This window comes from Nycticebus coucang, chromosome 17, assembly GCF_027406575.1.
Source record: "Nycticebus coucang isolate mNycCou1 chromosome 17, mNycCou1.pri, whole genome shotgun sequence".
Classification (NCBI taxonomy): Eukaryota; Metazoa; Chordata; class Mammalia; order Primates; family Lorisidae; genus Nycticebus; species Nycticebus coucang.
This window is the reverse complement of record NC_069796.1, coordinates 9,182,831-9,206,070: the sequence shown is the minus strand read 5'-3', so window position 1 is coordinate 9,206,070 and position 23,240 is coordinate 9,182,831. Positions and strand designations below refer to the sequence as shown.

At 35.3% G+C, this 23,240-nt stretch overlaps 1 protein-coding gene across 3 annotated transcripts in view; it reads right to left on the bottom strand.

Annotated features, from left to right (window-relative positions):
• FER (FER tyrosine kinase) overlaps positions 1–23,240 on the bottom strand; it is a 392,818-nt gene that overhangs the window by 89,694 nt on the left and 279,884 nt on the right. For all 3 annotated transcript variants that reach the window (XM_053566752.1, XM_053566753.1, XM_053566755.1), the window contains one exon: positions 1,487–1,610. In XM_053566752.1, the coding sequence (XP_053422727.1) occupies positions 1,487–1,610 (124 nt within the window). The remainder of the gene's footprint in view (positions 1–1,486; positions 1,611–23,240) is intronic.

Here is a 23,240-nt window from a genome sequence, read left to right as displayed (position 1 = left end):
AATTTGATGGAGAATTTGATACCTGAGCACCTCAAAACCTCAGCAATCAAAATTATAAGTTTTCTCTAAATAAAATGGTTACTTTTAACAATGTTTACTTCTAATGAAATTAATTTTAATGCAATTCTTCTCCAAAATCAAATGCTTAGTCTTTTACAAAACCTCTTATAATGTGATTTAATCCATGTGCATAGAAAGTAAAATGGGAATACAATGGTTTAGTTTTAGTAGTCTTAATTTCCAGAAAAATAGTATATCCACTAAAATATATTTTAAAATGTATGCAATTAGTGAATGATATTTAAAACATAGGCAATAATTTTAGTTCCAGAATAAAACTGAATATTAATCAAAAATTTTTTAGGAAAATAAGTGAAAAATATCCATTGAGACTAAAGGTAGAATTAAGGTGAAGGTGACTTAATTTGCTGTAAGTAAGTTATACAATCTTACTAGAATGGTAAGTCAAAAACCTCACAATGAGACACCTAAAGAAAAGTAAACCTCAGTAGTGAAACCAGCTGAGATCAAGTTTCCAATAGCTCAGTCAGACAGTGAACCCTGTTCCACATTCAGCATGTATCATTTCTGGTTAATAAAAACTGCTTCATCCTCCATTTCTTTTTAATACAAGAAAATGCATGTTTTGTGAAAGAAATTTACTGCTGCATTATAGCAAAAAAAAACCCATTAGTTTCCTAAGCATTACATTATGAAAACTAGAAAATGCAAAAATGCTCAATGTCCCTGATTATCAGAGAAATGCAAATCAAAACCACCCTGAGAATAGCCCACATTACAAAGTCTCAAAGCTGCAGATGCTGGTGTGGATGTGGAGAGAAGGGAATAACTTTAACACTGCTGGTGGGAATGCAAACTAATACAATCTTTTTGGAAAGAAATTTGGAGAATCCCCAAAGAACTCAAATTAGACCTCCCATTTGACCCTGTAATCTCACTACCAGCCATTTACCCAGAAGAAAAAAAAATCATTTTATCATAAGGACATTTGCACTATATTGTTTATCACAGATGAATTTACAGTCGCCAAAACATGGAAACAACCTAAATGCCCACCAACCCAGGAATGGATTAACAAACTGTGGTATATGCATACCAAGGAATACTATTCTGCCATTAAAAAAAATAGAGACTTTGTATCTTTTGTATTAAACTGGATGAGATGGAACACATTTTTCTCAGTAAAGCATCCCAAAAATGGAGAGCAGAAATCCAAAGTACTCATTACTAATATGAAGGCAGTAGATGATCTAATGCAAGGTGGGGGGTAGGGTAATGAGGGATCAGGAAGGAAGGAGCTGGAGGGGCTTGGGGGGTCATGGTGTATGGCACACCTCTTGGGGGTTGGACACAATTACAAGAGGGACTTTACCTAACAACAGCAATCAGTGTAACCTAATTCTTTATACCCTCAATGAATCTCAAACAATAAAAAAAAAATTTCAGGAAAAAAAGTTCTCCTTACCTGTGTATACAGTTTTTGCTCTCGAGATACATCATGCCAGCAGCAGCATCTAATGAAAATTTCACTAACTGTTTGAGTTTTAGTTCATCCTTCTTCCTCCTCAGAAAGGAGAGGAAATCACCTCCTAGGGGAATAGATGACGAACGGTGAGATGAAATGATGATGAAGTTGCATTTATTGACTATTAGGGATACCTGACAGAACAAAAACATTACACATTTGACTCTGCGTTTTGCCCAATCTGCTTGAGGAGGATAAAAGACAACATGGAAAGAACACACCTTATTAGAAAGCAGACACTATCAACCTTTCTAGATACAGAGTAAGGACTTTAAGTGCTTCATACTGTATGATCCAAAGTATAAAAATACTCAAAGTCATACTTTTCCCTTTATCACTATTTTTTCACCAATTTGCTTTACTAAAATTTCCTAAGTAATGTGACTTTCTCTATTACCAAGTAAAAGACTATTATTATGACTTAAACAAAAAGGAAATGATAGTGAATTAGTTATTAGATTCAGTGATTGCTTACAACTAAGACCGTTAACACCACCATCATTGACTGTGGGTGGTGTCAGACAGAGAATAATGAAAAAAACTGTAACTCTGAAGAGATCTAGTCACTGACCCAGAGTGCATTTTTGTGCATGGAATGAAAAACTTAATATGTAGTTTTGTTTGTCTTGTTATATTGGTCCAACTCAAATAAATAGGAGGCAAATAGTAATTTTAAATTTATTGGTATCCATATTTTAAGAAATCTTTCAAAAAAGGTGAAACGTATCAGTATATGTAAAAATGACAATTGATCCATTTTACATTTTTAAATTATACTTGGACTTTAAAATATCATATTCATTTTAATTTATGGCACATCTCAATTTAGATACAAATTTTCATCTGAAATATTTGATCTGATTTTGATTTTTAAAAATTTACAGTTGAAAACAAAGATTCACATATTCATGTTCAAACATGCTTAAATTTTTTGAAAACGTAATCAAGTACCAAGTTTTAAATTTAAGTCAATTACAATTAAATGAAGTTTAAAGCTAGTGTTTTGGAAGCACTGGTCACATCTGAAAAGCTCATGAGCCGCACATGCCCAGGGGCAACCACACTGAACAGCCCCATCTTCACCTTTGCTCTCTCCTCAGACAGCACTGAAAGCTACGGCTTGACTATTTTCCTTTGAAAAGTTAGTTATAGTTTATAGTTCTATAAAAAAGCAAATATATATTAGAATACATGCTCTCTAAAAACAATCACTCCCCCACTTTCTCTATTAAGGGGGATTAGCATTTTAATTGCCATTTCCTGAACTTTTTTTACCTTCTTCATCAGGGATCTAGGATTCCATAAACAGAAAAGCTCTAGAGGTGAAGACTTAATGGCTTTTTCTTTAATGAGAGAATCTAGAAAATAAATACCTGCCTGACTCTCCTTAAAATAATCTTTTTCTGACCTCTTGTTCACAAATCAACGTGTTATACTAATTTTGATGGGCCGTTTACAAAATCAAATAAGCTACATGCTCTAAAAATAAACTTGATAATATCAGACAACTTATTTCTTCCTATATATTAGATTGGTAGGATGATTACTGAAATAGTTTCTATGAAGCTTAATTTAAAAATCTGAACAAGACACCTAATTCCAATAGTAATTTCTCAACTTGAATAGGTGTCAAGATGCTTATAAAATGGACTTGGAATCAATATTTCATTCAAGATATTACTTGCACCAATGTTCACATATTAATTCTTTTGCTATATACATGTTGACCTATTTTAGAAAATGTGTACCCTTTTGGTATTGAAACCACACAGCATTCTGTTTAAAGGAGTAGCTTTCAAATGAAAAGATCTTTCCTGAAATTTGATTTAAAACAGCATATGACAAAACAGTTCTGTTGAATCCTGATAATATTTCTTTTCAAAGTTAGCTCACACTAGGCACTTTTTTTATCTTTCTCCTGCCCTTTTAAAATTTGCTTATTCATGTAATCCTCTTTGTACTCCCTATTAGCCACAATATTTGTGGGTTAATATTTATTAATCAGCAAACTGTTATTCATTTAATATATTAGTAAATATTATTTTATGCTGATATACAATATATTAATAAAGAAAAGACAACTCATAAATAGCATTACAAATGAGATGAAAACTGAAGTCAAGTTTCTGAAGCTTGAGTGCCAGGGAGGCAAAACTAGATACAGCTCTTTCCAAATACTGTGGCACAGCCCAAACACAGAAGGGATTTTCCACTGCCTTGTAGTTAATCCAACAATATTTCTGCCTTAGAACAATTTCTAACTTAAAATCATTAAATCTTTTCTTTCTCATTGAGACTCAAAAATCATTAAATTTAGGAAAGTAGATTTCTAATTTATTTCCAATTTTCAGTTATTCAAGACACAGGCACCATGATCTTAAGCAGAACCCTGGTCTGCTTCTTACAGAAAACCAGAGAGAAACAAGGCCTTCAACAGAAATTAAATAATTGTGATTAATTACTGAAACCCTGAGTCTTATGCTAAATTCAGGTATTAAGAACCTTGAAATAAAAAAATAAACTCCATCAGAATATGAGACTAAGTTAGGATACTCAGAAAATAATTCAGTCTGGGGCCAGAAATATTCTGTTGGGCCTCAGATGATTATCATTAAGCAAAGAACTGAAGACTGATACCAGATGATACAGTCTTCAGTGTTCACTGTGAGGTTACTTTAGAGGTCAGGGCCTGTCCCTTTCAACTTGTTTTATTGTCATTTTCATTAATACCAAGTTACAAACCTGCTTTAGAATTTGTGATATATACAACACTCATAAATACAACACACAGGTATGAATGTGCATAAAAGTGTGTATGAGGTATATGTGCAGATGGATATGGCATACAGTGCCTACCTGAACACTGCGGTAAGGAGAGTGCTCAAAGTGGGCAAAATGAGATAAGTAACTCCTCTTTTGTAATTCTGGCTTACAAGGCTTATTTCTTTGTAGGTCTACTGCACATTAAACCAAGATAGAATGGATTACTTCCTAGAATTCTACAAGAATGATAAATTTTTAAGCCAATACTTAAAATGTTTTTAATAGCCAACTACTGATTTACTCAGGGGTAGCATGACATTGTTAAAAAAGTGTAGACACTGAGATCAGACTGACCCAGGTCTGATTAACCACGTACCCTTGGATAACTTGTTTAATCTTTCTTAATTGCTATAAGACAAGGATTGATCATCATTTATTTCTCAGTATGTTTTTGAAGACTAAAATGCATTTAAAGCATTAAGCATGTGCCTAGCACATAGTATACACAATAAATACTGCTACTATTATTGTTGTTTAAGTTTCTTTGCATAAAAAAATGAGGAAGAGTTGTGGTAGAGATTGGTTGTTTGCTGTACATCATCTACTTGCCCTCATTCACCTCAATTTCCTTTAGGGGACTTCCTTTCTCCCATTTTGGAAGAATTAACCTCACCCTCAACAATAAGAGTGGTCTTAGATTGACTTAACATAATCAATGAAGTCCATTGCCCAAGTACTTGGTTCAGGGGTAGGCACATGCCTTAAGTAAGGGCAACTGAGATGCAAGGAGATGCTTGAAGGGTAAAACTTTGCTTTTTGAGAAAAGTACCAAGAAATAAATAGAACCAGAAGAAAACAAGACAGTGCATGGTACCACACGGATAAGATGCTTTTATGGAAAGCAAAAAAGAGTGAAAGAAAGAGATTAGTCTTCAGTGACATGTTGCCACTAGATCACATACTACTTTTTAAAATTAAGTCATAAATATATAAATCATGTATACATTAATGCATTTATGGGGTACAATGTGCTGATTTTACTTGAAACATGACTTTCCTTAGACTTTTTAATTAGCTAATAAAATCTCTAGAATTTTTTATAGATCTGTACTAGCAACTCAAAAATATCTAACTGATAAAACAATATCTACATCAGAAGGTTATTTTGAGGATTAAAAAAGATACTATATATTAAATGTCTAGAATAAGTAAGGAACTCAGTAAATACAAGTGCTTATTATTGTTTGCAGCCCAGTTTTAATTAGAGCATAGATAACTATTGTCAACAGCTCTTTTTCAAAGACTTCCATAACTCCATGCTAGGGAAATTTGATTTTACCTCTTCTTTCAGTATTAATGGGGCTCTGAGGAACTAATCATACTAAATATAAACTCAGAGAGATTATTATGTAAACAAGAGTATTAATTTATCAATTTGTAACTGGAGAAAAGAAATCGCCAGGGCAATACTACTAATAACTTCCTGCCATTAAATCATAGATTGATTGTTGTTTATCCTCAAATAACTTCAAAGTTTATTAAATTAAGAGATGCCAGTCCTCAGTGATGTATTAGATGTATAATTCATAACCCTTGTTTTTAGGATTAGGATATCTATTAGTTTTTAGGATATCAGTTAGTTTCCTGAGACATTTCTTGGTTTAATTGTGTTCAATTACATATTTTAAAACAAGCTAGTAATCCAAGAAAATAAATGTATTAAATTTTAGAGGGTTATGTTGTTTGTTCCATTTATGTCACTGTTTAGAATTCTTATTTTTAAAAATGTTTTGTTCTTTAAACAGCAGTGATGAGAATTATGGCTTTCATCCAGCCCTTTAGAAATCGGTGGTGTGGGGAGTCGTCAGAGAAGCATGAACAATGACTGGCATTCAAACCGTACTCCATGAAGCACAAAACAAATTTCATACAATAGGATATAAGCCCAAACAAATTCCTGAACAGGAAAAGATCAATGCAACGACCAGAGCAGAGATACTGGGAGCTACATTGTGCAGAAGAGAGACTTGCTAGGAGAGGGGAACTAGCCCTAGAAATAGACTAAAACAGATCTGAAAAGGCTTAGTAATATGCTAGAAATGGGTCAATTTAGGAGAAAAGATGAGGAAGATTAAGCACTGAAAAAGACTCCATAAACATACTGGCTTTCCTGATTCTATTTCCTTCTTCTTAAAGAAGCACTTATTGATTTGTAACAGAACTCAACTAGACCAGAGGCAGGGCAGAATGTGTGTTTCATAATTCCGGCTAATACAGGACATCAGTCTTTTCAGACGTGGTTCCTTAATAGCCACATTCCACTAACACTGCAGAACAGCAGGAGCGTCTGCATTTCTCCTTAGCAGATGATCTTTGAGAATGTAACCCAAAGGTGGTTATGACAGCAGTTTCCTGAAATAGAAGAGTACATTTCACAGTATTTTTAACCTACTTGTTCAAGGGGCCACAGCTTGCCAGACAGGATGAAAACATCCATCAAAGATGCCATAGTCAACTTTCATAAACTCTCTGAATGTTCACACTAGATGGGACTTTAGAGACTCCATAAGAAAGAACTGGATTCATCTGACTCGTATTTCCTTCCTGTGGTGATTTTGCTGGTATCACGGAAATTCTAAGGTGGGTGTCTGAAACTATGGCATGGGCCAGATCAAAGAGCCGCACTCATTCCTTACACACTGATGCTACTTTCAGTTTATAGCTGCAGGGCTGTGGTAGAGACTGGCCCTTTACAAATAATGTTTGCCAATCACTGTATTAAGGCACAAGCTGAATCTTCCTTGTCCAAAATGCTTGAAACCAGAAGTATTTTGGATTTTAAACTTTTTCAGATTTTGGCATATTTTCCTCAGACTTAGTGGTTGAGCATCCCGAATCTGAAAATCTGAAGTCCAAAATACATCAATGAGCATTTCCTTTGACCATTATGTTGGCACTCAAAAAGTTTCAGATTTGGAGACACTGTGAATTTCAGAAGTTTGGATTTGTGAAGCTTAACTTGCATTGCTCGGAATTCCATATGGCTGTACTTTCTTCTGTTGAAATGATTCTTATGATTGCTTTGTCTAATTGCAATCAATATTTTACTTTTTACTCTGTGTTCATTGCTTCAGGGCTCAATAGTGCTGTCATTTTTAATTTTCAAAAAGGGAGCTGGAAAGGTAGATTTATCATCTTTGTGTGTGTGTGTTGAAGCCGATTGACACATCTACACACTGATACACATATACATTAAAACCATAAAAGCCCTGCCACCCTTCCCACATAAAACCTACTGTTTACCAAAGAAGTTTGTCTATCTCTCTTCTCTACTTTGATGCCAAGTTATTCACTTTTGTATTTTTGACTTCTTAACCCCCTCAAAGTTGACTTGAATACAAAGTGCAAAGATAAGATTGGACAAGAAAACCAGATATAGTATAAGACGTTGGTTCTAAAGCCTCCAGGACAATCTTCAGAGACTACAATAGCATTTTTGCACACACCTTTCTCATGCCAAGATTATCAGTTAAGATTTTCCTATTTCTCTATCAATGTTTAGTTGGTCTGGTGTGCTTCTCACAGTCAGCTGATGATTTTGACTCACAATTCTATTTGTAATGTTTTCATCAGTTTTGCTCGTTACTGGTCACCTGACCTCTCTTCATCAATGATGTTTCTCTCCTCTCAGAGAAACATTTAATCCATTTGTACACTGTCATTTTCTTTATGGTATTATCCCCATAAACATGTCCTGATTTCACTTCCACTCTTGCCAAACTTAAGAAATTTAATGTTTGTTCATTGCTCTAATTCAAGCTCTAACATTCTTGTGATGGCACACAAAATGGTCAACAATAATGAACAACTTAGGAAGACACCACCACATGGCAACACGAACACAGCTGTGAGACTCTGATATACCAAGGTCACGAATGTTCACCACGTTGTGTGTACAGTGCTGCTAAGGTAAGCACATGGTGGCAAGTTCATGACCTTAAATGTCAGACCTCATGTATGAACCATTTGAAAAGCTTGAGCTCCTCTGAAATTCTACTTTATTCCCAATTCTCAATCCTATCACAATAACATTGTCATTTCTCCAATCTCTGATTACAGTAATCTGAGAATATTTTATTGATTTGCATACTTCATTCTGCATATCCGATTTATAATCCTCTTCCTTGCCCCTATCATTTCACCTTTACTGTGACTGTTTTGGCCCAAGCTCTTACTCATTTACTTTTAGATTAGTAAGAACTTTATTTTTAGATTTCAAACTTTAACAGATAAATGAGAAAATCTTGCCTTACAGAACGCCAACTAATTCACTCTCATTCTTCAGACTTAAAATCTTTAAAAATCACCTCCTTCCTGATTCAGCAAAGGACAACTTTTACTAAGACCCTCCAATCAAAAGGGGTGATGCATAATTTACCCCTTCACTTCTTTGCAACTTTATTTTTAAACTATAAATATTCCATGACCTTTTTATATAAATTTTTATTAATTTGTTATCAATGTGACCATTCCACATTCTCTCACATGGTAAATCCCATTCCAAGTCTTTCACCATAAACTCCCAGAAAGCACAGACTAGTAAGTCACTTTGTACAACACCATGTGCAATTAAAATTGATTTCATTAAAATGATAGGTTAAACAACACAGAGACCATCAAAAGAATTTATATTATACAGGTGTGCCCTTCAAGTTACTGTAGGAATTTCTTACTGGGTGTTGATTATTTTCATGTTACGATGGGAATACATGTTTAACGAGCAAACAGAAAAATGCCAAGTATACTTGGGATTTTCTTTTCCATCTGGATATATCTTACTCATTTAACTTAAGGGGGAAAAAAATCGCATTTATCAAAAAAGGTAGCAGATTATTGAACAACCAAGCCTACAATCTTAAATGTACAGCAGGGTGAGGTCATGATCCACTTAATATGGACAGGCTGGCAAGTAGAAATGACTACTTTTAAGAAATTTTCAAATTTCCAGAGAGGGCTCCAACAGTACCCCAGAGTTAAGACTAGAAATAAGGTCAGGATTAGAAGAGAGCTATGGGGTTGCCATGGGCTCAGCTATAGTTTCCGACAGCCACTTGGAGGGTAGTTTACCCTAAAATCCTGCAGAATCCAATCTGTGCTGACTAGATTTCTTTGAGGCAGCTCTAACTTTTCTTGGGTATCATTTTCTTATCTTGCTACTGTGCCCTCAAGCCAGAATTTGGCTGAGCGGTTCTGGCATCTACACTGATATTTCTTCCTTATACAACCAAAACAACATTTATATAACTTTCAACTGTGCATACAGAAGAAGGTATTTTATAAATGCTAAGAAAAAATGAGAAAAAACTAAAATTACTCCTGCTGTGTTTTTTAATTTATTCATTCAATCAATATAGTCTAATACTAGACCATAAGACTCTCAGTCAGATACATGATGAAGGAATAAATGTTTCATTCCACACTACACAGTGATAATCTGTAGTTACCAGCATGTCAAACAAGCCTTCAGCAACTTCTCAGTATCTTTCTTCTTTCCTAAGCAGAGGAAGGTGTTCCTTATAAACACCACCCCTTCAACACCTTTTTGGACACTTTTGGCTCTCTCCCCTTTACCCAGGAATAGCATATTTAGGATACTTCCATAACCACAGTTTATCAAATTTTTTTCTCATTGCTTGAATGATATGAAAGAAAGGGAGTCAATAAACAGACCCATGCAAAGGTACACTCCTCTTGCTTAAAGAAAGCCCAAGAGAAAAAGAATATTAGTACAGACTAGCTCAATCCTCCAGATTTAACCAAGTTGACTAAGAAAAAAGAAGAAACTGGGATATCTATTCATTTTAAGACAGATGTACAGAAATTACCCAGACATGAGATACAGATAATCACTTTCTTGCCAGTATGGAGTAAAACAAACAAAAATTCCAGTTGGTAATGAACTAATAAACCACCTGATTCTCCACATCACTGTTTTCAAGATTACCACTGCTATGGCAGTTTCTAGAGTCCTTAACTGCAAAATATGGGAGTTTAGAGGGGGGATCACTAGTGGTATGTGTCTTTAATTTTGCTCTGTTTGCATTATTATGCTCTGGGTATTCTTCGCACATATGTTTACAGACCACTGTGAACCATTCCTTTCTTCCTGGCTAAGTGTAATACAGTTGACCCTTGAACAGCTTGGGTTTGACCTGGATGGATCCACTTATACATGGACTTTTTCAACAACATGGCAAAGTAAAACTACAGTATTCACAGGATGGGAAACCTACATATGCAGATGGCCAATTTTTCATAGAAGTGGACTCTGCAGGGCTGACTGCAAGATTTGAGCATGTATGGATTTTAATACATAGGCAGGCAGGGGATTGGTTTACTGAGAGATAAGTGTAATCATTACATCCCCATGAACGATATGAGACAAAATCTTGAGTTCTTAAGTTCACAAATTCCTTATTATTGTGTATAATTTTCCCCATTAGATATTCATTTGGTGAGAGGTAAACAGAGCAATTTAAGTTGCAGATACTGGCCCCTTAGCTAGGATCACTCTGTAAATGATTCACATCCTAACACCAGCCTCATAGCTCATATTCTTATCCTTAAATGAATTATGAAGGACTACAATGGCATGTCATGATGATGGAGATGGTCATCAGTGCACTGGCCATTGGCTAAATTCAGGTGCTTAAGTCTTGCTGAAAGCTGAGCTGGGATAGTCTAACTTCTAACGTATCTGGAATACTCAGAAATATGATGGAACTAGTAGAACATAAACATTATCTTGTAACTATTTTCCAATAAATATAACCCAATATAACATACTTATTACAAATACCAATGAATTTAATAGGTCAATTAATTAAAACAACTAACTGTATACTAAGTTGAATAGTGTCCCCCCAAATTTATGTCTGCCTGAAACCTCAGAATGTTACCTTTTTTGGAGATAGGGTCTTTGCAGATGTAATGAGTTAAGATGTGGTCATACTGGAACAGGGTGGGCCCTAAATCCAATGACTGGCGTCTTTATAGGAGAAAGAAAACAGATCTGGATATAGATTCCAAGACACACAGAAGGAAGAAAGCCGTATGACTACGAGGACAGAGATGCAGCTGCAAACTAAGAAACGCCAAGAACTATGGGCACTGTCAGGCCAGGAGGAGGCAAAGACAGATGTTCCCCGAGAGTTTTTGGAGGAATATGCACTGCTGACAACTTGATTTGAAAATTCTGGCTTCCAGAACTATGAAAGAATACTTTCCTGTTGTATGAAGCCACATGGTTTGTGAGACTTTGTTATAGCAGCCCTAGAAAATTAATGCAGGTCAATCAGTCCCATCTAGGAGACCTTGTTATGGACCCTATATTTCTTCTGAGTCTCATAGCTGGAGGAGGAAAACAGAAACATAGCTCTAACGCATTGCCACCAAAAAAACAAATTAAAGGGAAACTCTAGGCCTCCTGCTTTCTCTGTGATCACTTGATTGATAAAGGGATGTGATTTCATTTATCTGAGTCCTTTTTTGGAACAGCAACCACCACCACTATCAAAGAGTCTGAGGGTTCAAAGTCCTATAACAAATCCAGAGAGATTATTCTGAAAAATATTTTAGACAGATTATTTTCTGAAACTTGCCAACTCACATAATATTTTACAGTTTTCTCTAACACAGAATGAAAAGTTTTTTTTTTCTTTTATGTTTTTGATTACATTCCGGTAGCACAGAAAATAATCAAGCCTGCCTGAAAAGAGAAAATCTCATAGAGTAAACAATTTTCCGGAAACATACAATTACATTATTTACATTAAACATTATATAATGTATATATAATCTTGGTCTTACAATTAATGTGAGCCTCACATGTTTCTCTTCTATATCACTGTCTGAAGAATTAAGTACATAACCTAACTCACACATTCAAAACTAGATGTCCACAACTAGATTTCCCCTCAGACCATGGATGCTCAAAAGGATACCATATCACAAGCAAATACTCAGGAAAAAAATTGTTTTGAGGATCAAACAACATGAACATTGCTATATAAAATTTTTATGGTGGATTTTTTTTTTCAGTTTTTCTACTCAAAATTTTTTACTTAACATGTTCATTAAATAAAATTTCTGAATACCTGAGTCTAGATTGTTAATTACATATGCCTTCTAAAATTGTTTTGCATTACCAATGAGAGATAGTAAAAATTCTTTGTTTCCTTTTTCCATATATTTTTTATTTTTTTTTTCAACTGGATGGAGGGAGAAAAACCCCAGATCTTGTTAGCTTTAAAAAAAATAAGACTATTGGCGGCGTCTGTGGCTCAGTGAGTAGGGCGCCGGCCCCATATGCCAAGGGTGGCGGGTTCAAACCCAGCCCCTGCCAAACTGCAACCAAAAAATAGCCGGGCGTTGTGGCGGGCGCCTGTAGTCCCAGCTGCTCGGGAGGCTGAGGCAAGAGAATCGCTTAAGCCCAAGAGTTAAGAGGTTGCTGTGAGCCGTGTGACGCCACGGCACTCTACCCGAGGGCGGTACAGTGAGACTCTGTCTCTACAAAAAAAAAAAAATAAATAAGACTATCTATTGCTATGGACTGATTTGAAGGTATAGAATATTTTAAAAGGAATTGTCTAATTCTAGAAACTGTATATTGTTAAACACACAATAGGACAAATATATGAAAAAATATGATAAGTACAGAGACAAAATCATGTGGCATCTTTCACTAAAAGTGAAGGTTACCATCACCAGTAATGCCATGTGGGTATCACGAATCCCCTGAAATGACAGGACAAAAGGGCATTTCACCTCAGTATTTTTCTAAAACTCCTAACTACCATCTTATAATAGGAAGAATAAAACCAGACAAACCCTATGCTATACCCTGGTACAGAAGAAGGCATTAATGAAAAAATTCATGAATTTCAATTGAAGTGTGAATTTATTGGTATTGTTATTACTCCAGACATATACAAATTTAGAATCAGCATTTACAGGAAATATGACTTTGAATTTGTGGTAAATATCATCCAAAGCAAAGCTGTCGTACAACAGGTACTTGACGTGTCCTTCTTGGTTCATGGATGGATGAAAGACAAATACTAATATAAAAATGTAATGTCATTTTAAATACATAAAAAATACCTAAAATAACCATGTGTATTAAAAAGGAACTCCATTGAATCAAATGTCTCTCTTCCATTGAAAATAATTCTGAAATTCTCTTGATTTATTGTTCATATTTTTTGTTCTTCATATTTCTAAATGTGCTCTTTTCTCTAAATAATACAGAAAGCCTTATCTTTATTGTAATTTTTCTTTTACCTAACTTACTTTTTTCTCTACTTTCTTTCTTCCAAATATCTCAATATAGTATGTGAGTCTGAATCATAGTGACTAGAGCTAGAATCAAATTCTTTTCCTGCAATTTAACAACAGGGTGCCCTTGTGATGTGCCTTAACCCCTCTGTGTTTATTTTTCCTTATCAATAAAAGGTCTGCCTCACATTAAGTACTTCATTATGATGTAGCTATTGCTAATATTTCACTCATCACAGGGAATTTCTAAATTTCAAAGATTTTGTCTTTGTTTAGTATTTCCAAAGGTAAAATTTTTTCTGAGGAAAGATATGCACAGCCATCACCAACCATGTGTTGGTGTAAATATCCAATAAATTACACTGAAATGGATTATGTTCTTACATTCATATGACCAAGTAAAATATGGTTGTATATATCCCTTTCTCTTGTTTTTTTTTTTTTCATTAAGCTTTCCCCAGTTTTATTTAATAGCTGTTTATGTCTTTTGAGGAGGCATATATTTGGAGAGAGAAAAACTCCACTATGAAAAAGGCATCACCTAACAATTATAAAGAGAAACAAACAGATTGACTGCCACTGAGTTCAATTTATACTCAACAGGGAGAATGTACAATCCCCAAGATTTGTTTAAGTCCAGCTAGTATAAAAAGATTATAGAAGTACAGTTATAGAATTTATCAATAGTTGAAGTTTATGTGCGCCCGTGGATTATATAAAATATCTTTAATATCCATTCTCTACTGAAAATTATAGATGTCTAAAAAATGAAGTATAACAGACCAAATCTTTCATTCATCACTCATCATATTTAAAACTTTTATTTCCTTAACAGAAACAGAAAAAACTCCATGGCTCACCCTTCAGAAGTGGTTATTAGACACAAACCAGATATCTCAATACTGTGTTGGAAATATTAGGACATTTTGATAGATCCTTGACATCAAAGTCTTTCCTCCTTTTGGCAACAATCTTGTCATTTTCCCCAGAATACTATCAGAACCCATCCTAACTCGGATTTAAAAACTGTTCTTCATAGCTTAATCATTTTCCACCTCAACTATTACCTCTTCATAAATTCAGCATATTAATGAATGGGGGTTGAGACTGTGCTACCAAACAATTTTTTTTTTTTTTTTTTTGTAGAGACAGAGTTTCACTGTATTGCCCTTGGTAGAGTGCTGTGGCGTCACACAGCTCATAGCAACCTCCAACTCCTGGGCTTAGGTGATTCTCCTGCCTCAGCCTCCCAAGTAGCTGGGACTACAGGTGCCCGCCACAATGCCCAGCTATTTTTTTGTTGCAGCTTGGCCGGGGCTGGGTTGGAACCCACCACCCTCGGCATATGGGGCCAGCGCCCTGCTCACTGAGCCACAGGCGCCGCCCGCTACCAAACAATTTTATCATACCCCTCTATGGACTTCAGTTTCCAATATGTCTCAACACATTTAGAAATTGTTCTATTCATTCCTATTCATCTCCAGCAGTTTTTGAGCTTTCTAAAGATCTCTTATCCTCCACATCGCCTACTTATGATCCACTTGATTTGACTATTTCTTACTATGCATTTCTGACTTCATGAACTGTGATACTACTTGGGCCAATTGCCTTCCAAATTATTTCCTATTATAAATAACTATTGTTTGTATTTAACCTCAGAAACATATTCCTTTCTATAGTTATAGCTGAATTTTGAGAAAATATTTTGTCCACTGAAAGCTACTATTTGTAATTTTATTGTGTTTTTCTGTGTAATTTTTCTTAGAATCCAGAAGTTTAATATTTGCAAATATCAAGGAAAAATTTACTGATCTACACATGAGTAGCCCCCTTCCTGTTAAACTAATATTTAATTACTAGGTAATGGTCTAGTAGAATGGGAAAGAAATGGAGGTCTCAGATTCATTTTTTTTTTCTTTTTCTTTTTCTCTCTCTCTTTTTTTTTTTTTTGTATAGACAGAGTCTCACTTTACGGCCCTAGGTAGTGTGCCATGGCATCGCACAGCTCACAGCAACCTCCAACTCCTGGGCTTAAGGGATTCTCCTGCCTCAGCCTCCCGAGTAGCTGGGACTACAGGCGCCCGCCACAACGCCTGGCTATCAGATTCATTTTTAATTAGATAACATTTTGACAAAAAACAATCTAACCCAAAACAGGTGACTGTTGGTGCTTTGAAAATAATGACAGATTTTATTTTATTTTTTGAGACAGAATCTCACTTTGTCACACTTGGTAGAGTGCCATGGCATCACAGCTCATAGCAACCTCAAACTCTTGGGCTCAAGTGATTCTCTTGTCTCAGCCTCCCAAGTAGCTGGGACTACAGGCGCCCACCACAACACCTGCCTATGTTTAGAGACGGGGTCTCATTCTTGTTCAGGCTGGTCTCAAACCTGTCAATCCACCGGCGTCGGCCTCCCAGAGTGCTAGGATTATAGGCGTGAGCACCACACTCGGCCAATCCTGACAATTTTTAAAAGGTTGGCTATTGCTTACTTTGAAATTTTGGGGCACTACAGAGTATGATAGCTCATTGAACTGAAAATCTACGCTCTACTTATTGTTGCTCCTCCACTGAAATTAATTTACCAGTGCCTAGTATTTACTAAGAACTGTGCCACATTCTTCACATTTATTATTTCATTTAACCCTTTGAATATTATTCTCTTTCCCTCTTTTGTAAGTTGCTGAGGCTTAGAGATTAAGTAACGTGCCCAAAGTCACACAGCTGGAAGTAGAAGAGCAGGAACTTGAACCCATTTGTGGCTCCCAAGCCATACTGGTCTTGTTTACACTGGTGAAAATCACTCACAAGCATACCAGCCTCTAAATAAGAATTACAGAGCATTTTGCCGCCCATCGCATATCTCTTTGCAACTGTTAAAGTGAGTAAAAACACAGTACCGCCAATGATGACTGAGTAGACTCAAATAATTTGGGAGGGGGTGGTTTTCTGTTTTCCAAAGAAATCCAGACTCCATTATGGCTAGATATGGGGTTTGCTTAGCTATTTATAAACTTATCTCATATATTTGCTTTTTTACAAAATACTGGAAAGGTTGCTGGAAGCACAGCCTCCCCTAGGAGTCACCACCTTTTCTAGAAATCTCTTTAATTCAGATCTAATGCTGCCTGAACTATTGCTCTAGAGGTATACATTTTGGGAAATATTTATGAATATTTCTTATACGTATCTATTCAGATATTCCAGAGAGTAGAATTTAACCCAAAATGTATCTTTATGTGAGAACAAACACAGATGTACAAAAATTTTTACTGAAGCACTCTGTACCACTACAGTAGCAGATGGCTAGAAAAACATAATTGTTGAGAGGGCAGGCACAGATATCATCCAAAGAGATAAAAGAGATAAATCTATATATACCAGTGTGGAAAATCTCCAAGATACTCTTTCAAGTAAAAACCAAAAACATAAAGTATAGAATATTGTACAGGGTAAGCTATCACTTGTGTTATAAAAAAAGACATGTATATACACATCTCCATTTGCACAGAAAAGTACTGGAAGGATAAAACCAAAATCAATCAAACAAACAAAAACTGCGATGAAATCCTACAAAAAGCCACTAAAATCTGTTTCTAAGAAGAGAAACAAAGAAGAATCAAAATGAGTAACAGAGATATAGTTTTTCATTGTGTTCCTGATACACTCAGGGGAAGTAATAATAAAAAAAATACAGTCAACTCCACTGCCTAACTCACAATTGCGTTAGGGACAAAATGCATTACTCACCCGGATCTGCCAGGGCCTCCCCTTCCCATGCTGCATCATGCCAGTCTCTCCCAGGCTCCCTACACTCTCCCACCCTGGAGCCTTCACCCGCCTGTTCTCTGTGCTCTTCCCAGCCTCTTTTCACCTTTCAGATATTAATGCAAATGCCACCTTCTCCTAAAGATGTGTACTAAGGAAATGAATTGGGTACCATCTGTTACCATCTCTCCGAGAAAGACTCTTTTATTTCCATAGCAAAATTTGAAATAATTAGTGATTATTGTTAAATATGTGTCTGTCCCACTGCACTGTGAACTCTGAGAGAAGAAATTACATACTTTTTGTTTGTTTGTTTGTTTTTTTAACGTTTTTATTGTTGGGGATCATTGAAGGTACAGAGAACCAGGTTACACTAACTGTATTTGTTAGGTAAAGTCCCTCTTATAATTATGTCCTGCCTCCAAGAGATGTGTCACACACCGTGGCCACCATACCCCCTCCCTTCTTCCCTCTCTCTGCTCCCCACTGCCCCACCCCCCACCATGTACTAAGTCATCAATTGTCCTATCAGAATTGAGTACATTGGATTCTTGCTTCTCCACTATTGCGATGCTTTACTAAGAAGAATATGTTTTAATTCCATCCAGGTTAATACAAAAGATGTAGAGTCTCCATCTTTTTTAATGGCTGAATAGTATTCCATGGTATACACATACCACAGCTTGTAAATCCATTCCTGGGTTGGTGGGCATTTAGGTTATTTCCAGTTTGGCAATTGTAAATTGAGCTCTGATAAACAGTTTAATGCAAATGCCCTTATGATAAAATGATTTTTTTTTCTTCTAGGCAGATGCCCAGTAATTGGATTGCAGAATCAAATGGGAGGTCTAGTTTGAGTTCTTTGAGGGTTCTCCATACTTCCTTCCAAAAGGGTTGTATTAGTTTGCAGTCCCACGAGCAGTATAAAAGTGTTCCCTTCTCTCCACATCCATGCCAGCACCTGAAGCTTTCAGATTTGGTGATGTGGGCCATTCTCACTGGGTTTAGGTGATATCTTAGGGTAGTTTTGATTTGCATTTCTCTGATAATTAGGGACAATGAGCATTTTTTCATATGTTTGCTAGCCATTCATCTGTCTTCTTTAGAAATGTTCTATTCATCTCAGTTGCCCATTGATAATAAGAGTTTGTTGGCTTTTCTCTTGATGATTAACTTGAGTTCTCTGTAAATCCTAATTATCAACATTTCGTCCAATTCATAATATGCAAATATATTTTCCCATTCTGATGGTTGTCTATTTGCTTTGGTTGTGGTCTCCTTATTACAGAAGTTACTCAATTAAGTTCCATTTGTTTATTTTTGTTGTTGTTGCAATTGCCATGGAAGTCTTCTCCATTAAGTCTTTCCCCAGTATAATAACTTCAAGTGTTTTCCCACAGTTTCTTCAAGGATTTTTTTTTTTATTGTTTCATGCCTTAGATTTAGGTCTTTTATTCATCTTGAATCAATTTCAGTGAGTGGAGAAAAGTGCGGGTCCAGTTTTAATTTTTTACATGTGGTTATCCAATTCTCTCAGCACGATTTATTGAATAGGAATTCCTTCCCCCAGTGTATGTTCTTTTTTGGCTTATCAAAAATTAGGTGGCTGTAAGATGTTTGTTTCATTTCATGGTATACTATTTGGTTCCAGATGTCTATGTGTCTATTTTTGTGCCAATACCATGCTGTTTTGCCAATGTATTTTATAATGAACGTGGCTGATGCTTATTAAGATTTAATGAATAAAGTAATTAATCCAAATCTTACAATAAATTCCTTAAAAGTGTGGAAAGCCTTCAAGAAAAATAAGTATATTGCTAATTTTCAAAGCTACTTTCATACAGTGTGATATATATGTTTTCAATAAAAAATAAATTAATTTCTTGCATTTTCTGGATTTATTCTTATAAAAACTGACTGGTTTATAGTATTGTTGAAACAAGCTCCATCAAATTATAGCCTCAGTTAAAAAATTCTACTTACTTTAAAAAAATTTAAAAGTGTAAATTTGACTCTTTAAATAATTTCAAAGATACAATATTTACAAAATTTCTCATATAATTACTTCTATAAAAATATCTTTTATTTGAAAAAAGCACTTTTAGTGATGTAAAAAATTATAAAAAGATAGGTCTCTGAGTCATTCATTGTGTTCAATAAATGGCATGAGATCACCACAGATGTTAACTAAGCAAGGTTTGCTTTCTTAGTTTATAGCAGCCAAATAGGACATATGGAGATTCAACCACTTGCTGGTAGCAAATATCATCTTACAAGATAAATTCATTTGAATGTCTTTGTCAAGGATCCAGAAAATGCTCTCCATTTTCTAACATGTGTGTGTGGGGGGTGGGTAGAAGTTTTAAAAAACAGGTGTTAACCAGAAAATACCTAATAAATACAATCTCTTACAGTAAAAAATTATTAAAGATGCTGCAGAAAGTCAATTCTTTAATCACTTTCATTTTGTTGTATAAAGCCTTTTTTTTTTGAACATAGATATGACCAAATGTGATACTGTTTTCTCAAGTTTGAAACAAAATAATTTAGGGAGATTTATTCTTTCTAGCAAAGGTTATATTTTCTAGATGTTTTTATTAGGCTCTTGATCTCAGGCATAACTGTGCCAGATATATAATCATATTCTCTCTGGAATTAAAATGCACACTAGTAAATAGGTACCAATAACAATCTATTAGGTAATTAAATAATAAATGCCCGCTTTCTATTTAAAAATGTAGTTCATCATAAAAAAAAAAATGTAGCTCATCATATCTCAAACAAGAAGCAGTACAATTAATCAAAGTATGTGCCTGAACTACCCAGACAGTTTGCCATCTTAACAGTAGGCTGTGTGAGCCAGCATTGAAGACGCCTGGAACGTGAGTGGTTTGTCTGAGCAGCAGAGTAGTCTTGCAAGAGGACTGACCTGTCTCCATTGATCATCTCTGCTGCTTAATCATACGTGCCTTCACCATTCACTCCATTTGGTTGGTGTAGACACCTACTGTGACCAGGATTCATGAAGCTGCAGTGGGTGATACCAGTGCTGGACTACCAGACAGACATCATTAGTGTTTTTTAATGAATGTTCGGTTTTGGAGTGTGTTTGGCACTTCTTCATCTAACCGTTGTGCTGAATAATTGTGACTGTCAAAAGAAAACTATTTTTCACCACATGTAAGAATATAGTAGCAATGGTTCACCTTTATATTGAGACAGCAAAGAAAGGAAAGCTTCAAGATGCTTTCTCTTCTGAGACTCATTTAATTCTGATGGAACCCAAGCTTCTTTTCCTTGCCAATTTCTTTGACATGGTCAAGTATTTTTGGAATGGTAATGTCAAATATTGCTCCTAATTCACACATAGGTTGAGATGGATTCACTTCCACTACAGCTTCCAGATGATCATTATCCACCTTGGTCTCAGGCCACACAAGTGTTTCATTTTCAAGATTAAAATCACCAGAATAGAACTTCTCAACCATCCACATACTGCGCATTCATTAGCTTCATCCTTCCCAAATACTCGGTTGATATTTCGAGTTGTCTGTGCTGTAAACAAAACTCATATTCAAAAAAACATGAATTTTTGACCTACCCCGGCTTCACAAAATTGTCTAAAAAATTAGAAAGATAATCATAGTCAAACCATGTACCTGAAAGAATCAGGATGTATCTTCACAATAAAAATAAAACAAGAAAATGTCAAAGTGAAACATCAAAGAGATTGACTGTCAAACTTAGCACTCAAGGAAATCGAACATTTCCTACTTAATAACCAGATACTTTTATTTCCTGCATACAAGAGTCACATCTTACCTTAAAAGATAAATATAGACTCAGGGTGAAAGGATGGTCGTCCATATTTCAGGCAAATGGTAATAAGAAAAAAGCAGGTGTTGCAATTCTATTTGCAGACATGATAGGCTTTAAACCAACAAAAGTAAGGAAGGAAAAGAATGGTCACGTCAGATTTGTTAAGGGTAATACTCAATATGATGAGATTTCAATTATTAACATTTATGCACAAAACCAGAATGAGCTTCAATTTATAAGAGAAACTCTAACAGACATGAGAAACTTGATTTCCTCCAGCTCCATAATAGTCAGAGATTTCAACACTCCTTTGGCAGTGTTGGAAAGATCCTAACCATCCAACATTTGGATTTAACAGACATCTACAGAACATTTCGTCTCCCCAAAACTGAATACACTACTTCTCATCAGCCCATGGAACATACTCCAAAATCGATCACATCTTAGGTCACAAGTCTAACCTCAGTAAATTTAAAGGAATAGAAATTATTCTTTGCACCTTCTCGGACCACCATGGAATAAAAGTTGAACTCAGTAACAACAGGAATCTGCATACTCATACAAAAACATGGAAGTTAAATAACCTTATGCTGAATGATAGCTGGGTCAGAGATGAGATTAAGAAGGAAATTGCCAAATTTTTGGAAAAAAATGACAATGAAGACATGAATTATCAGAACCTCTGGGATACTGCAAAGGCAGTCCTAAGAGGGAAATTTATAGCACTGCAAGCCTTCCTCAAGAGAACAGAAAGAGAGGAAGTTAAAAACTTAATGGGACATCTCAAGCAACTGGAAAAGGAAGAACATTCCAACCGCAAACCCAGTAGAAGAAAAGAAATAACCAAAATTAGAGCAGAATTAAATGAAATTGAAAACAAAAGAATTATACAACAGATCAATAAATCAAAAAGTTGGTTTTTTGAAAAGGTCAATAAAATAGATAAAACTTTGGCTAACCTAACCAGGAAAAAAAGAGTAAAATCTCTAATCTCATCAATCAGAAATGACAAAGACAAAATAACAACAGACTCCTCAGAAATTCAAAAAATTCTTAATGAATATCACATGAAACTATATTCTCAGAAATATGAAAATCTGAAGGAAATTGAACACTACTTGGAAGCATGTCACCTTCCAAAACTTAGCCAGAATCAAGTGGAAATGTTGAACACGCCTATATCAAGTTCTGAAATAGCATCAACCATACAAAATCTCCCTAGAAAGAAAAGCCCGGGACCAGATGGCTTCACGTCAGAATTCTACTAAACCTTTAAAGAGGAACTAGTACCTATATTACTCAACCTGTTCCAAAAGGTAGAAAAAGAAGGAAGACTACCTAACACGTTCTATGAAGCAAACATCACCCTGCTCCCTAACCCAGGAAAAGACCCAACAAGAAAAGAAAATTATAGACCAATATCACTAATGAATATAGATGCAAAAATATTCAACAAGATCCTAACAAACAGAATCCAGCAACACATCAAACAAATTATACATCATGACCAAGTCAGTTTTATCCCAGGGTCTCAAGGCTGATTGAATATACATAAATCTATAAGTATAATTCAGCACATAAACAAATTAAAAAACAAAGACCATATGATTCTCTCAGTTGATGCAGAAAAAGCTTTTGATAATATCCAGCATCCCATCATGATCAGAACACTTAAGAAAATTGGTATAGAAGGGACATTTCTTAAACTGATAGAGGCCATCTACAGCAAACCTATAGCCAATATTGTATTGAATGGAGTTAAATTGAAATTATTTCCACTCAGATCAGGAAGCAGACAAGGCTGCCCATTATCTACACTGCTCTTTAACATTCTAATGGAATTTTTAGCCATCGCAATTAGGGAAGAAAAGGCGATCAAAGGTATCCATATAGGGTCAGAAGAGATCAAACTTTCGCTCTTTGCACATGACATGATTGTATATTTGGAAAACACCAGGGATTCTACTACAAAACTCTTAGAAGTGATCAAGGAATACAGCAGC